The 18059-nt window shown below is 32.9% G+C and overlaps 2 protein-coding genes across 2 annotated transcripts in view; one reads left to right on the top strand and one right to left on the bottom strand.

Moving 5' to 3' along the window:
- Positions 1-451: 451 nt before the first annotated feature.
- On the bottom strand, positions 452-3824 carry LOC139099681 (calaxin). The gene is made up of 4 exons (XM_070652209.1): positions 3462-3824; positions 1070-1417; positions 739-768; positions 452-677 (listed from the first exon to the last, which is right to left on the bottom strand). The coding sequence occupies exons 1-4, from the start codon at positions 3677-3679 to the stop codon at positions 452-454; spliced, it is 822 nt and encodes a 273-aa protein (XP_070508310.1). The 5' UTR covers positions 3680-3824.
- Positions 3825-11522: 7698 nt separating this feature from the next.
- The window catches only part of LOC139099610 (uncharacterized), a 48740-nt gene continuing 42203 nt past the window's right edge, over positions 11523-18059 (top strand). Inside the window, exon 1 of the mRNA XM_070652123.1 lies at positions 11523-12412. The gene's annotated coding sequence lies outside the window, so the exon portion shown is untranslated. The remainder of the gene's footprint in view (positions 12413-18059) is intronic.

Genomic DNA, 18059 nt, shown 5'->3' with positions numbered 1-18059 from the left:
CATTTCACGAAATCAACAAACAAACTCAACTATGTTGCTATAATCTTCACTAAACATTACTAAAATATTTTCTAAACGATGATTAACATAAATGCAAATCTAATCGACCCTCGTGTACGATAAAATGATAATGGCGTTTCCACGCTTTTTCTTTTCCCCCTTTTTTATTGAGTCAGTGATAGCCAAACTGTACTTTTGGATTTGTGGAGTCAAATTTGTCACGGGAAATACCCAAATGTATGTACATGTCTGATGGGAAAACTTGTTAATTTCCTTAAGAGTTTCCGTAGTTTCCGTAGTTTAACTTCCACTGCTCCAGGGGGTATTCAGGGATAGGAAGGGTTTGGGGGTCAAATCCCCTCCCTCCCTTATCGACAACATATTTTAAATTGCTTTTGCCTGACTACACCCCAGCACTGCACCATATTAACAAGAATTTATGAAAGAATTTTTACTGCAATGTAGATAAAAAGCTATTTACAGCACCGTCGGTGGGTAGTACTTGTCCAAATGCTTCCAATAAAAGTATATCAGCTTTTACTGCCGTCGTATAGTCCAAAAAACTTACTTTACCGTCTTTATCTACATCGAATTTTCTAAGTGCAATTTCAACTAAATCTTTGACACTTTCTTCTCTCGTTTCATCATCGTCACCAGGGTGTTTCATTAGTGAGTTCCTGTATTAATCATAGTAGATAATTGTCATGCTATACAGCAATAATAATTAATATGTTTTACCTTAATAATGCAAACATTTCGTCTCGCGTGCTAAGAAGTTCATAAAAGAAAAGTATTTTGATTAGTTTTGGGTGGGAAAATATTCCAGAAGGGTTAAATGGGGGGAGACGTTTGGAAATGATGTCACTATGGAATTTTGAGGTTTGATTCCCAAACATCCCCAAACTGCCAAGAAAATTCTCAAAAAACAGTCAAATTTGACATTTTTGAGCTAAAACTGCTTAGAGATTCTCCAAACAGTTAGACGTCATTTGCAGTCTATCCCCCCATAGCCGTCTTCTTCGTGAATTGAGTCATTAACTCACAATGTCATTTAAAGTATCAAACTTACATAAAATTATCATTATTAAGATCATAAATTCGGAAACAAAACTGAAGTTTTTCAGTCAGCGTTCCTTTAAGAAACACAGACAGTCCACAAATCCATCCCTCAAGACGTATCGGAAGTCCTTCAAAGCCTTTATCCCACGTACAAAAAATTCTCTCCATCAGCGCTTCCTCCGTGACTATATCGAATGTGCTATGCAATAACTCACGAAAGACAGACCTGTCAATTCCCTCAATCGATGTACTTTGCTTGTTGATCATCATGCCTGGATTCATTGCAAGTTGTCGGCTTGTTATTGGACAATTTGATACTAATTTACGGTATATCCTTGATAAAGTTTCTAACTCATTTCTAGACAGCAAAAGGGAGAAAAAAATGGGGAAAAAAATTAGTTTTTTTAATGTGAAAAGTTTTGCGTTTCATAACTTTTAATTTGGATATTAAGGAACAGATTGTTTCCCTTCCCGTGACTCAATTCTCTATTTTTTGTAGAACGCATAATGATAGACAGAACGGATAAATGATATTCCATTAAGGCAGAGGTGGACAACCTTTTAATTTTTGTGGCACACCTTGAGAGTAAGCCTTGACTGTACCTGCACAGGACATATGATTCATGGAATTTCCATGCATTAGACACAAAAACTTTCAAATTAAAATGTTTTATTGATGACTTTTAAGAAGTTTTTGAGCATTTTGCCGAACAAATTTGTAAATGATCATTAATATTAATAAAATATCCTCAATTAATAGGGACGTCCTTGAAGTTTGCAAAAGTTTATGTCTTCCTTTTTGTTGCAAAATTTGTATGTCTTTTGGATTCTTAATGATCATGATGAAAGGGAAGGGTTTGTAATTGATTTAGTTTGGAAACTTTTATTTGAGCTATAAGATTGATGAGTAGTAAACGGAACTATGTGTGATATGTGATGAGACAAACTTCATCGTCATGCAAAAAGTTGGGCTTGTAGTATATATTACTAGGAGTATAGTAATATATTGTTTGGGGTCGTACACTTATGAAGCTACGCAATAAAATAAAGAGAAGCAATCAGTTGCAGATTTTAGGATTTTTTGTTTCTTTCAAGTAGGGACTTGCGACCTGTATGCGGAATATTATAAAATTTTGACAAAATTCACAATTTCCGACACAAAAATAGACCAAAACTGCCATCACCATGCCACCAGGGCTAGTCCACGTCTTTTTTCAACGCATCGATATGACGGATCGTTTAAGTCTCTTTAAATAATGCACTAACTATCCTTAAGCAGGCCAAATATCTGCTAAATGTATTGGACTTCCATTAAGTGTCATAATTACTTAAATAATCCACAGAGAAATATTTTTCATTTGTATCGCTCGATGTCTAAATTGTGCTGCTCCAAATTATCATTCCTATGTTAAGGATTGTCCAAAATTACTTCGAAATATGGCATTAAATAGTCATCGGAACACCGCAGCATTCTTATATTATCAACAAAAGATTACAAATTCTAACGGTGTCATGACAAGACAATAAACATAAAATGAGATTTGCAGTAGCATGTCACTCGATGAAAAGATCACATGACAGTATGAAATGTGTAAAATTAAATTAGAGCATTGCATTCAACTCCAAATACACCTACTAAAGCTCTGATTGATAGTTCTTTTCTTTTTTTTACTGCTTCAATTTCCAGTTCAGTTTTCAGTTTTCAACACACATTCTGTAAGTTCCATCACTCGATATTACAATAAATTCTCGCTTGAACACATCCAACCCTTTATTCCAGAAACTAATCCTTTTCAATTCAAGTCAAGGACCTCTAAATATTATTTATTACTCAATAAATACTCCCAACATATGTAATCACTTGCTCCAGAAATAAAATTGTCTGATTCTAAGAACCCATCGACATAAATTCACAATAAAATCACAATCCAACTTGTCATATTCCATAACAATCCATAAATATATATATCCACAAACAAACAACTTGTACCTTTACATGATTTTGACACATATTTACATGTAACATCGATATAAAATCACAATAAATTTTCTGATTACTTTGCCCTGGGTAATGATACATAAATTACGGATAGAATGATCGTCCCTATCCTTATAATCTAAATATATGTCATATCTTGCCAGAAATGAACATACATGCAAGACTCAAATTCGCACACGACAACTGCTCAGTTAGAAGTAATGCAAAAGTAAACGATTGTTGAAGCATGAAAACTTTTTCTTTTTTATTCTATGTCAATCAATTGTTTTTCCAGCTCAATCAAACATTTTCCCGATGAGTTTCCGTTATGCTGTACGTGTCATCAATTTTAGTCACAAAGAAGCCAACGGCAAGCAACAAAAAAATCAATTCTTTTAATATTATTTCCATACGCAATACTCACTTATTAAAATGTGTCTTCCGCTTTAGACTCTCGAGTACTTTTGGCTGTAGCTTGCCAAGCTGCTCATCCATTTTCGTTAATTTCTTACCCTTCTTTTTCTTTTCACCTTTCTCAGCCTTCTCTTTAAGCTGCTTACTCTGACGCCGATTACTTAAAAATATGCTTACCGATCGCAGCAAGACCGTGCCTGATGTTAATGCTTGACTCATTTGATCCATGGTTTTTTTTTCGCTTTTCTCTTTCTCTTTTTTTTGTAGTTTGTTGTTGTTGTTGTTGCTAAGTTTATAGATTATGGATAGGGTTGAAAAGTAGAGTTTGTGTGCTCTATTTGTGAGATAGTCGCTGTTTTTTGCTGCTTATACCTTTTTTTTTGTATTATGTTTCTCTGCCTTTAAGAATTTATCCTTTCATTTCCATCGTAAAGCGGAGCGGAATAAAGGAATATGTGGAAAAGAAATAAATAAAAAATAAAAAGTTTCTTTTGTTATTAAACAAAAAAAAATAAAACTCATTTTTTCGTGGCGTGAATTGTAGGAAAAATAAAACTTTTCTTGTTCCTTTCCTTTACGTAAAAAAGAAAAACTGAAAATCATTCTTTGTTCCATGTTGTGTGAAAAAAAATTGCTGAATCGCTCATAATTTTCAGTTTTCTTTTTTTGCTTTAAGAGTGCCTCATTACTATAATATTAAGTTTATTGTAAATATTTGCAAAGAACTTTCGAAAAACTACTTCCTGTGTTAAAGTAATTAATTTGAGTTTTTAAATTCTTGAATCAACAGTGAATTTTTAATAACCGTAGTAATCTATCAAATAATTCAAAAATAATAAAAGTTGAAAAATAACATAAATTGTTAATCAAAGTGTTAAAAGAAGGCTTTCAGGAGACTTTTCATAGATTGAAGCATTAATCATTGAGATAAAGACATGAATTCACTGGCTAATTCATCAATAAAGGTACGTACTTAGTTAAATAAGCTTAAGAACTAGTTAAATACTCCGAATTCTCACATGTCCGAGCGACACAAATGAAGAAGGCTCCGCAACGGAGCATTTAGAGCTCCGCTAAACCTCCTTTACTAATGCCAATAGAAGCTAAGAGATTTAACGGAGCCTTGAAAGTTTTTTTCCGTGGTGGAGCTTTCTTCATTTTTATCGCTCGAGATGACTCTTAATTTGACCGATTAAAATGCATTTTTAGAGTAACAATTCAAAAAGTTATCTTAGCACCCCGGGACAGAACTTGAAAAGGCTCGGATTTTGCTTCAAAATTCGACTCACGTTGAGTTGACTCCGTATACTATTCTAGTCTACGTCGAGCCAACTAGGATAACTATTTCCCCAATACAAGTATCTGATTAGGTATCTAAAAGCAAGGACAGACTATGACAGACTATCTATTTGACAGAAATTTGGAAGCCAATAAAAACGGCTTCCATTTGATGTTAACAAAAAAGCTTTAGATTCTTCATTGCCCTGGTAAGCTCCATCATATTTACCGGCAAAACAAAAATTTGATGTCATGACAAAATCACCCATAACCGATTTGTCACAAGTTTGATCTTATCATTTCCATTGCAAAGATCTGCGCAATTTATCCTCAATATCCTCTAACATTTACAATTCCTGCATCAATTTGATTGATGACATACAATGTCTATACCGCTATCTAACCTAGACAATCTTGTCCCCAACCTTCAAAATTCATCATTTTTATGGCTTCTTTTGTAGTCGTCAATGTCCCCTATCCATTCATTTTGTCTGCATTAACATGTTCACAAAAAGAAGTCATAAACCTTAAGCCATCAATATATGCCAATTATAAGTTAAGAAGTAAGCATTTTTAATGTATTCTAGACCGATTCTAGACATTAAACAAAATAGTTCTGTAATCACTCATTCATGAATAATTGACGAATGTTAAGGAACATGTCTTTACATAAAAATATTTATTGCAATATCTGATTTGATTAGATAAATAATTGAAGTCTTTTCATGAGAACAAACATGTTGCGTGATTCAAAGCATATCCGCTGTTGACAGGCGATTGAAATTCAATGATTTTGTGTAGCGAGGCGTTCGTTTGTGATGTAAGACTTAATGAAGGAAGGAATTCGAGTGGAAAAAATAAGTTATAGGTTGTTGGGAGGTTAGTGCCTATGTGATGCCTAGATCTAACTTATTTTTGTCCACTCAGGGAATGTAGAATTTAACAGACATTGAAAGTGCTTTCAAGAACAAAGTAAGCTGAGAGCAACGCTCACAAACATGCTTATCTTGTATATTTTCGGTGAGTAAGCTCTCGAGAGCATGCTCTTGGCTTGTTATGAAGAGCTTAATATATATTTTTGCATGATATTACTTGACAGAAGGCCCTGAGGGTAGGGATTGATATTCAGCTCATACTCAAAACTTTATTTGGGACTGAACACATTGTTAGAAGACTAGATGAAGCAAACAGACAAAGAGATTGCTTTTAGGTACAGTAGTAGTAGTGGTATAGTTTCTTCATCAAGGAAGCATGATATTTGTCTGTTAGGGTTATGTCTGATATTGTTGTTGCCAAAAGAATATAAAGCCTCGCTATGTCACCCAAAGAAATCTTAGAAATTGGATGTTGACAGAGACAGTGAATCATTTGATGTTGATAATTGACAGCCAGCCATAGAGCCAACTGTAGACGTCAACTAAGAGATACTATAGATTATAATTGCATTGCATGGCTAGTGATGTGAGTAGGTAGGTAACCAATACTCAATTAATTCGATGCTCAACATTCGAGTATTAGAAAATCGATCAAATATCAATTCCTGGCTCAGGTGATCCAAATCTATCAGGTGATTCTAGAGACGTCATTTGCCAATGAACCTCAAAAAATCAAAAGTGCCTCGATATTTCCGTTTTCCCCTTCATTAATCGCTTGAAACCACAGACAGTCGTAATAATTCTTTTTATGTTCATGTCTCAATGTGGTTTGCTTCGTGCACCTTTTTTGCCTTTTTGCTACCCCTCATTCTCTCCCCTTATGCTAATTCTTTTTAGTATCTGTGAAATGTGTTTATTTTTTATGATGATAAAACATGCAATTGTGACTGCTTTAAGTGGGTTATGTGAGTAACATCCGTTGCATATCGTTAGGTCACGAATTGATCAAACGTAATAATAAGTCATTCAATCTTTTTTTATTGCCACAAGTCATAAAATATTGGAACTAAAATCCATTAACAAAGATAACTGATTACTATTAGTGGAAATAAGCTCATTATTGAAAAAGCTCATAAAAAAGCTCACAATCGATAAACTTTTTGCCAGCCAAAAGCTCACTGCTTGTTGATTTTAAGTTTCATTGTAACTAAGCTTTTAGTTGCTACGATTCACAGCAATGACGTCATTAAAATCACACACAAAAAAAAAGAGCAACACTAATGAAATTAACAAAAACTTTTAGACACTTTTTTTGGGGGAGATGGATGGGATTTATGGATACACAGTTGACTGATCTGCTGGATTGTCACTTTCTAAATTTTAATTTAATTTAATTAAATCGCGTCAAGAACAAGAAAAGTTGTACTTCCTGTCAATTTAAATTTATCTCATTTTAAAATGTGGAACAGCCAGAAAACTTTTGTTCCTGACTTTTTTTGAGGGTGGTAAGACTTTTACATGGATTTCCTCTTAATGCCACTCACTTTTCTTACCCAACTTCCTTTATTTCCACCTCAAACTTTGTTATTTTTTCACTTTTTTTGCAACAGCAATCGACGTTAGTTTGTTGGAACTAAGCAATGATTTTTTTTAGCCAAGGAATTATCGTCTAAGTCCGCAATGACTTGGGTGTAAATTTCTTATGCAAGAAAAATATTCACAAAAATTTCTTTTTACCTTTCGTCCTTCCTCTATTGTCTTGAGAATTGGCAAAATAAAAAAAAATTCTCTGACGTCGACTTTTTGTTGATTATTATTTTTTACGGTCGTCATGGAATCGTCAATCAAATGCTCCACTATTTTATATGTTTGCGATGGCACATGTTGAACATAAATAAATACTGATGATGATCATCATCATTTTATAGTATCAAGGTAGATAAAAGCTTTCCACTTTTGTATGCAGAATCAATAGCAAATTCATAAATCGCGTGTGATACTTTAATATACATTACTTTGTGGATGTATAATATAAACAGATAAAAATAGAATTTGTGGCAAATGTAATTGACTGTGCCATGGTAGAATGATTCTTTGGTAAGCTCAAATTTATATGCAAAAAAACATCTGATGCAATTTTTTTTTGTGAGTCGAAAACAATGGCAAGTAGTCGCGCAATGTGCACATTTTATGTAAATTTTACTCAATTAATGAATTGTTGACATAAATCTCTTCGTACGAACATAAACATTCGCATATTTTCCAAATAGGATGATTGGATCTATTAACATGAAATTGCCCTTGTGACGTATGCAGTAGAGTATGTCTTTTGAATGGCTTGTGAAAGTGAAATTTAGATACATTAGTGCAGTTGGGGGATAGTAGGATTGAGATGAATGTCTCTGACTGCAACATACATCATAAGACTGACACATGACTCACTTTTGTCCGTCATTGAGGAATTGCTTCAACTTTGTATATGCAGCATTATCTGCTGTTTATAGTTTGGGACTAATTCATAATCATCCTACACCATGTTGCTTATCGGGTTCTATGTAACTGCAGCCACCAAAACAAAAATCTGTGTCACTCGATACTTTTTCAATGAGCATTACAATAATAGACTTCTAATGCGTGAATACATTTCAAGTAATAATTTCTTAATTAGATTTACTGTTTAATTGTTGAACATAAAAACACAATTTTTTAGGTCAGTCATCAGTTTTATGGGCATTTTATAGAATAAGGAATTTTATGGCACATTTTCTTATTGTTGCCTCGAGAAATGATCATAAAATTTTGTTAAATATTAATAAATGTTATTGTTTGAGTCTTCTGACTAACTTTCTGGAATGGGTAGAGAAGAATCGAGTTGTGAGTAAGAGTATGATGACATAATCACTTCTTTTATGGACACTTGAATGTTTTTGAAAGTGAATTGATTGTTATCCGAAAATAATAAAATTTCTATTGACCATAAAAGGCTTGGGAAGCATCTTAAGAATTGAAAATTGAGAATATTTGAGTTCTAAGTTTGTAGCACAAGTTTCGTTTTCAGTCGCAATAATGGACTGAAGACAGTCATCGTTCTGAACAGCACGACTGTATGACAGAATGCCTTACTAGCCATTAGGGCGTAAAACAGCCTCCTTGGACGCTCAGGCATGGTGTCGTCAGAGCTCATCTACGTAATGATCTCAAAACGGCAAGTAACAGTACACTAGCGACTATATTGAGCTTCCTGTTTATCATGGCTTGTTTGCATTAATCCATTCCCTTCCGTTCCTTCGAATATCATCAAATAATCCCTTCAATCCCATCCAAAACCCTTAAAATAGCTTCATGACACCCATGAAACAGCAAAATTCACATGCGACATAAAAACTTTTATTTTATTTTCCTACAAAGTCACCAAGTGCACTCATCAAATCAATTTTCAAGAACAAACAACTTTCACGTTGTGAATTCTCAAGCATCAAAACTCACAACAAACATTTCACGTGCATTATCTCTTGACAAACTTTTCTCAATAAATCTCAATCCTTTTTGTTTTGTGCTATCTCTGAACATAATTTTTTGATATGGAAATCCCTTATCGCAATGTTTTTCGTCATGATTTTTATGTAAAATTGAAGCACGTGTTGTAAGCATTAGTCATAAAGAAGGAGGTAGAAGATGTTTTATTTCTCATCAGGCTGGATGATAAGAGAGTAAAAAAGATATAAAAATTGTGCTGTGATTTATTGCTGAAAATTAATAAAATATGCTGAGGAGCATAATGTAGTCATGAATGAGCTACTTCATCGACGACCCGAACAGTACAACTTGTTTTCTAAGGTATGTCGTCATATTGACCTTAGATCGAAAATTTGGGCTGACCGCATCATGATGGCTGATTTAGACACAGCAGAACAGCACAGCGTGTTTGATAGGCAACTGATGTGCCGCCGAAAACGAGAAGATGCCTCAATGACACACTTGTTAGCGTCAACACGCGAAGTTGCCCTGATGGCACCACATTATATTGCTCTGGCTATTTCAATGCCAAACTTGTGGTTCACCGGATTTGCCACTCGGGCATGAGAATGTTATAATTTAATTGAGGCTTTAAGTGCTCTATCAGTACTATGGCAATTGTCTAATGCCAAAAAATAAGATTTGTCGCAGTTTACTGCTCGGGAATCAATCAAAAGTGATTACTTTACCAAGAATATTCACAGACTTAATTACTTAAAGCTACCATCCATATCCAGACATTAAATATCAAAAACCAAAAGAACCACCAATATGCTGATAAAAAATTATCTCATTTAATCAGCTTTTGTGGCATAAAATTTTAATTGAGACTCGCAAAGCAGCATAATGTTCATTAATAATAAGCGACAATAAGAAAGTTGTAAGAATTTTATGGGGATTTACGGAAGAATTTTCAACAGTCTGATGTCGTGTTATAAAATACCTGAAATTAATTTGCGGTATTTGCTCGCAATTAAAACTGTTGTGTCTTATCATTTTTACTCTATTAAGCTCACTTGAGACAAACGCGAGACTCTTCATAATCAATTAAATTTTTTTATTTCCAACAAAATTTTGTGACTCATCAACAATCAAACGTGTCTTTTATTAGTATGTGCTTGCTACCGCATCAGAAATGAATCACTTATAAGCTGGTAAAATCAACAATGATGCCGGTAAATTAATGAGAAGTATCAGTGCCTGTATATTTTGTTTGTAAATAATTTTTTTAAGTCGTAAATAAGGTTGTGCTTTGTGATTTGTTTGGTCAGAGGTATGTGCCGAGCTGTGGATGAAGGACAGTGGCTGTGGATTAGCAAATAGAAGTTGAACCTAGACAAGACCTAAGCGTAACCTAGACAATAGTCATAAGCGTAACCTGGGCGATCCTATCCGTAACCTAGACGAGGTCTAAGCGTAACCTGGGCGAGGACTAAGCAAAACGTATAGGAGCAATACGTAACCTAACCGGTCTAAGCGTAACCTGGGTGAGGACTAAAAGCAACCTAGGCGAGGTCAAAGCGCAACCCAGGCGAGACATATGCGTAACTTAGGTACTAGACTTATCGCGTTACCTAGACGAGTCCTATTTTAGATGCACAGGTTGTCCGTATCTTTCAGTTGTATCTCATAGCTCGTCCAAGTCTGCAGTTTTGGACAAACCCTAACAAATTGAAGAATTTTGTACAATCAATAGGAAGGGGAGGGGGAGGGGTAGTTGGTTTGACCGCAAACCCTAAATACACGTTTAAATGTACTCTACCATAAAGATCCTTACTTTACACAACGAATAATTGCATTCAAATAAAAATAAAGACAAGTCGTAAATAGGCATACAATAACAAACAATGCGTCACTCGGTCTCACCTGCCTACCTTTAACATCTCTTATTTTTAATCACTCTCCTCACATTGACGGACATTCCATTTTTATGAATTAATACTTTTTTTTGTGAACATTTCAATGAGCAATTCAAATGAAAATGAAAATTTATTGTGTGAAAAAAAAAATGAGGAATCAAGCAAAATGTCTTTAAGTTCAATGTAAAACTAAAAAAAAAAAATAAATTTGCAATTATTAGCATGGCTGAAAAGAAAATAACAACAATTATTCATCAAGTGTCTCTTTAAAATAATACAAAATCCTCAATATTACTGACATCAACTTGTATTTGAGTTGCGCAATTGCATTGTTATACGTCCAACAACATGTAACAGCTGAAAAAACATTGATAAAACATTGGAATTTCAATGTTTTAATGAATGTTTTTATCAATTTTTTTGCCGCTCAACCATTTATTTTATATATTCTCCATTTACCAACTGCCTCAATGCTTTTGCGTTTTGCTTTTTTTGTATTTTTTTTTATTTTGTATCCAACATTTTAGTTTGCATTCGCGAGTCAAGTGTGTTTCACGGCTAAAGTATTTACACCTGGAATTTAAAAAATATTGTAATAAATTGTGTATTTTTTTCTATATTCTTTTAAAATACATTTTAGTGACTATAGTCAAGCTATATTGTGTGTGAATAATAAAATATCAGTAAATAATGACAGAATAAAGCATTTGCTATCAAAATTTAAAGAAATAAAAAATCAATATCAATTATAAGAGAAAAAAAGAAAAATAAAGGCAGAAGAGAATATTATTGTGTGTATAAATCTATAACTTGTGAATTTTTTATTACGTATAAAGGCACGACACAACAAAATAAAAATTTTCCCAATATTTTTTCATTGTGCAATAATAAATTCGATAAGAGAATTATTTTTTTGGAAAGGGGGAAGAAAGTAATTTTAAAACTGTAAAGTTTATTGACATAAACAAAGTGTGCAGTCAGGAACAAAAGAAAAAACTTCCAAGAAGTTATTAGACATATTGAAAGAAGTAGAAAAAAAATCGATAGCATATCTGTGAGACTGTAATAATTCTAAGATAATGTGCAGCTGCACTGATTAGTTTTGCAAACTTACTCACCTTATAAGCTACATATTTTTTATAGCTACAAAGTGAAACGGACGTTGAAATAAAGGTTATATTGCAAATCAAGAATGAAGAAAAGAGGAATAAAAGAAAGAAATAGAGAAGAACAGCATTAACCGACATCAGCGAAGGAGAACCATAAGAGACAATAAAGACTTTTTCAACTATGTTGTGCTGCTTAGAACAATGCTCGGTGTTATTTCGCATGAATAAATAAACTCTTAAAATAAATAACAAAGCCAATTTGCAAAATTTTTTTGGTGCTTTTTGAAGACAATTCTCGATAACTACAAGCTGAACATCATTTAAGTAAGTAAATTATTATTCATGGCACAAAGATGACAAACATATAATTGAATGAAGCGCATCTAATTTTGTGACTAAAGACACGGACGGATCGGTTTGCCGTCAAATATGCTTCTTGACTATTTAGTACGTCGATACTGTTACATCAATTACCAGACTTTAACCCAAAAAATAAAAGAATTTAATTACGATTGTTTCGGAAAAAGCAAATAGCCAAGCTGCTCGTTATCAGGTTGAAACATAAAAAAATATATATATTTGGGCAATAGCACTAAATCACTAAAATAATTTACCGAAATTGTATGAAATGGGAAGTTAAACATTAAATTGGGAGATGGATGGATTAAAGCGAATTTTTTCGGGTTAAAGTGTTTTGGGGAATTGCTGATTGTGGTAATTAGAATGCCTTAGAATATCTGATTCTGATGTTGGTTGCTAGGGTAAACTGGAGGCAACAACAAGTGCTCACCATATCAAAATTAGATACAATACAATGAAAATGCACCTGCAATATTAAAAGCAGTAACTAAAATAGTGATGAGCAGCCTGTGTGCGTCCAAAATATTTTGGAAATCGTAAACCATATGCCGTGTGTGATTTCAGTCAAGGTTTATCACCAATTTTTCTAGCGAAGAATAAAAGATTAAAAGAAGACAAAACAGAAAGAAAGACCACCACCGAACTTTGGTATGGCAAACTGTTAATAGGGTACATCATAAACATACTCGAGACAATACTAACTAGGGAAACATATCCGAGAAACTAACCGAGCCCCAATCGTCAGCTTAATGGAAACTAGAAACTTGAAACTAAAAACAGAACATTTTACCGTCAGATACTTGATAAACTCAAATTTACGGAAAAAGAATTGTGATGGTCGCAATCTAGGTTCGAATCCTTTAAAATTCAAACAATTTTATATAATCGGATATCATGAATTTGTATTTTTTGTCAATTTAACTAGAATTTTTTTGTGATTAAATGTTGCGGGGCGCCTTGTTTCAATTGCCATTTAACTACTGGACACAGTAATACTTAGAGAACGTTTGTTTCGACCATCTCATCCATCATAATGCTTAAAACGCAATCATGAATTAAACTGTATACTTCTTAATGTGTGTTCCTTAATAAAGTTCTAAGTGCCCCTTTAAGCGCTACGTAATTTTCGAACGCTCCTTTAACAATCGAGTCAAAAAATTTAAAACCCAAACTTTCTTCAAATCTACTAATTTATAAAGCTAATTCCACAAATTTTTATTGTAAACGCAACATAATTTTCATCCAAAAATCATAGAATTATTATTAAAACTAACAAAAAAATATTTGTGTCAAATACCGAGCGTGATATTTTCTCAAATTTCAATAAAAAAAGAGTCATTTATTCTGTTTTGACTCAATTTGACGTCATGGTAGCCGAAAGAGAAGCGCGTAAAAAAGAAGAAGAATGGAAATAAATGGATGTGGAAATGTCGGTGCGACAGAACATTTTAAATTCAATTTTAGGTCTATTGAAAATTATTTATTTGTCACTTTTTTTAACCAAATACACGACAACAATTCACAGCTTAACAATTTACAAGTCGCTTCTTTTTAATTCACTTTAAGTGCCTGCTACCTTTTTAATGATACGCTATCTGATAAGCGATCTTTTTCAAAATTTACGACATTCAAATGTACGTATCAGTATACAGCACGCATTCGGGCTACACAAAATGTGTAGAATGACTCATTATGTTCCATAAAATTGCCTTATAGCCTTTTTCATGTACTCGATATAAATTTTGTTGTAATTTGTCTCCAATGAATCACTTTGTAAGATTCGATGATGTAAAAGCTTGTTTGCTTAATATTTAATGGGGTTATGAGTGAGAATTGATAATTGTTGGGAATATTTTGGAAGTATTTCAATTGTTTTTTGAAAGTGTTTTTTTAAACAGATTTTTTAACGAAAATTACATTAAAAATTTAACGGTTTTTCAAAATTTTAAAAATTCAAAGTTTTCAACGGTTTCTGAAAATTCAAAAGATTCAACGGTCAAAATTTTTAGAAAAAATTTGAATTTTTAGAAACCGTTAAAATTTTAAAATTCCTTTCCAACGAATTTTTGAGCATTAATTATCTTTATAATATCTAGTAAGCCTTCATTCAACACAAATTTATGCTGAATTGACAATTAATTCCATAATTAATTTCCATCTATAAAATCCCAAGCATATATTAAGGCATTAAAAAAGCAAATATTTGCACATGATTTTATCATTCAATTTTCCCTCAAGTCCTTTTTAATCCCTCCCGCATCATAATTTTATGTGCAAACATCTGACCTTGCATAATGAGGTAACAACCGATATCATGATAAATAATACATAAGTGAAATAAAATGTGTAATAAAGCCGCGAGCTGAATTTACTTCTTCATTTCTTTTACTTTTGTTTCCATATTCACATTTATGCTTATTTCTCTTTGTGTAACATAAATGACGGACGATTGCGGTTGAGGACGGGTGTTGTGTTGTAAAAGATTGCAGTATTACATCACGTACATTTTAACCCAAAATATGATAATGTACCGCAATGAATTATATAGAAGTTTTTTTTTTGTTGAGGAATTGACTTGATAAATGATCGAGGAAGTTTTCGGGTTCCTTTTTCGGGTATGGAAACATGGGAATTCCAGCTTTTATGAAAATTAGAATTTTTTGAATTTTACATGACGGTTATTTTCGGCATTAATTTCAATTAATTTTATTTTGGCAATTAAGAGTCAAAAATTGGCAATTCCTGTGCTGCTCAGGTACCCAGACCAACTATTGACTCAGACATAGGAATTCCAGCCTTTATGGTAATTGCCATTTTTTGAATTTTAAATGACGGTTATTTTTGGCATTAATTTCAATTAAATTAATTTTGGCAATTTTAAGTCAAAAATTGACAATTCTTATGCTGCTCGGGTACATACACCAACTTTTCAAGATCCAGCAACGATAAAGTTTTGACACAGCATCAAAAACTTTACAAACTGTCTCAATGAACATGTTAAAGTACTTACAAATTGCCTGAACCAGAGAATGTCATTTCATGCAGCACCAAAGATTATCAAAATCAGATGAAAAAGCATAAAGAAGAATTAATGCTCGTACAAGTTTAGCATTCGCTCATATTGAGTCATTTATTGCATGTAATTTAAAACTTTTCATGTCATATAAATAAATGTCTAACACGTACAAAAATATAGTGAACCTCAGGTGTAAAATATTCAGACTTATGAAGCCTTTTAAGCTCAATTAGGAATGAGCAAGTGTCAATCGTGAGCATGAGCATTGAGACAACTTGACAACAGAATTTAATTTCAATTCAGTCATTAAATGAGACAAATTTAGAGACTGGCAACATGAAAATTTGGCAATTTAGACAAAATTGAAATGCACAAGAAGGAAATTGAATTTTTGTCTCGATTTCCTGAGTAAATTACACACATGATTTTGAAATTAAATATAAAAAAGTTATTTTTTGCAATATTGTACAATGTGTTAAAGCATAATATACTGAATTTTTTGGGGGCAAGTTAGGAAGTTATTTGAGAATTAGGATTAAAGCGCATTATTTTTAAATAAATTGGGAAATAAGGCATGATATGGCTAATGATAAGTAATTTAATGGATAGTTGCAATATGTGTAAGGTCAATGGAAACAGTCCATCTGCCATAGAACGTTATCTTTTGCAAGTTTCCTCTAAATCAAGTAGATCAGGTAGATTAAGGAGAAACCTGCGACAGGCAAGTCCTGGAACATAAATCAACCTGTCAACAGGTAATGACAGACAAAAACCTGTGACTGGTCATCTTCAATCAAAACCTGTCACTTCCACCTATATTTAATAGTAATCTATTCCACATATACGATCTTGTCATATAGATCAATCGTAATTCATGACCTCGATTATATGACGAAAGAAGCAAGTACTATAGCTAGCTTCAGACTGTCAATTGACAATATCAACCGACACAGATCAAGCTTGAGTACATCCGAAGAACTATGTGATCTCTTGTCCACTTTAAAGTCTGATTGGAACCTAGAAACATACCCAATGAACTTCTCGCTCATTTTATCCAACTTAACCCCTCATACCACCGACTCACATTAATTCATAATCGATAATTCAGTAAACTAATCATGCAAAAAAGATCACTTAACCACACTCATTTCAAAACTCAGTGTTAAAAGCTCCAAAACTATGTTAGTTGCAGCTAATTTCCTAAACCATAGAAAATCTTTAAAAATATCCAATTTTTAATTATGCACAAAAAAAATTTTTGACATTTTTCTCGGTCTTGCTGAAAAATAAAATTTCATGCGCAATTTATGTGGCTTACTTAACGAGATTTCACAAATTCTTTGTGGTTTCATAAAAAAGAGTCCTAAAGCATTTTAATTTTCTACAAAAGGAATTTACAGCAACACGCACATCCGAAACCAATGTAATGTAACTTTAGAATGCAAACAATGAAGAAGATTGTGGAATAGCTTAACAGGCAGTGAGCATGAGCAATTCATTGAGCGTGTTCATGAGTATACTTCAGTGGTGCACAATCTGTCTGCCTCGAGATATTAGTAAACTGTCAAACATTTCTGAAATTTGTCATGACAATTGAGCATGCTTAATTTTATGAGCATAGTCATGAGCATATATGCTTACTTACTTCAATGGCTGTATAGATCAATTGTTATTCATGGCCTCCTTCAGATGGCGTCTAAAGCTGACTCTATCGCTGACTTTTGTTTGCCAATTCAGTCTATCAATCAATTCTTAATACAATACTGTCTCTATAGACATGCAATAGCCAAAGAGACAATTTTTAGGTACCGTGGTGCTATTCCTTTACCATGAAAGCATACCTGTTAATGGACATGCTGACATCTTCCATCCAAGAGTTCTTTGGTCGTCTACGAGTCAGTCTTTGTTTATTCTGGAATTGTATATACAAGAACAATTTAACTTCCCGTATTTTACTTTTTACATCATCCAAGCAGACAGTGCTTGTTGAACACAAATAACACAAAAAATTTTATATATAATATGTGATATTCTTTTTATTCGCCAATAATATTGATTGATCGTCTTATGAATGGGAGGGAAATCGATAATCACATTTTTTTTATGTTTCTACAAACTATACTTATATATTAATAACGATCGATTTTCATTGTTTCCATCCTCATGTTCTTCCGCTGGTGGGAAGAAGATAAAAAGTCAAGGCACTATTTTTTGTAAGCTTCAAGTAATCAATTTAATGAAATTGTTTGGAAGATTTTTGAAGATTATTAAGCATTAATGGAATATTTATCACCGTCTTGATTGCTTCTTTGGAAATATGAGAATGATGGAGGAACTGGGGCAAACAAGAGAACAGCATGAAGAAGTTTAAATGAGGAAAAATTAATTTTCAAAGTTTTTTCTGTTTGTGGATAAGTTATTAGGTTTCCAGAATATTCATTTAGCAGAGATGATTAAATTAGGTTGAAAAACTTTTGATTTTTTTGGTAAAGTATTTATGGAGCTTATGCAGGTTGGATTGTGTAAGACATAAAGTATTGAAGTTAAGATCCAAAAGTTTTCAAAACCTTGAAATTAAATGATTTTGTAATTATA

The sequence above is a fragment of the Chironomus tepperi genome, unplaced genomic scaffold (assembly GCF_022539635.2).
Source record: "Chironomus tepperi strain 1889 unplaced genomic scaffold, CSIRO-AGI_Ctep_v1 contig_479, whole genome shotgun sequence".
In the NCBI taxonomy this organism is placed as follows: domain Eukaryota; kingdom Metazoa; phylum Arthropoda; class Insecta; order Diptera; family Chironomidae; genus Chironomus; species Chironomus tepperi.
This window is presented reverse-complemented; position numbering and strand designations above follow the sequence as displayed.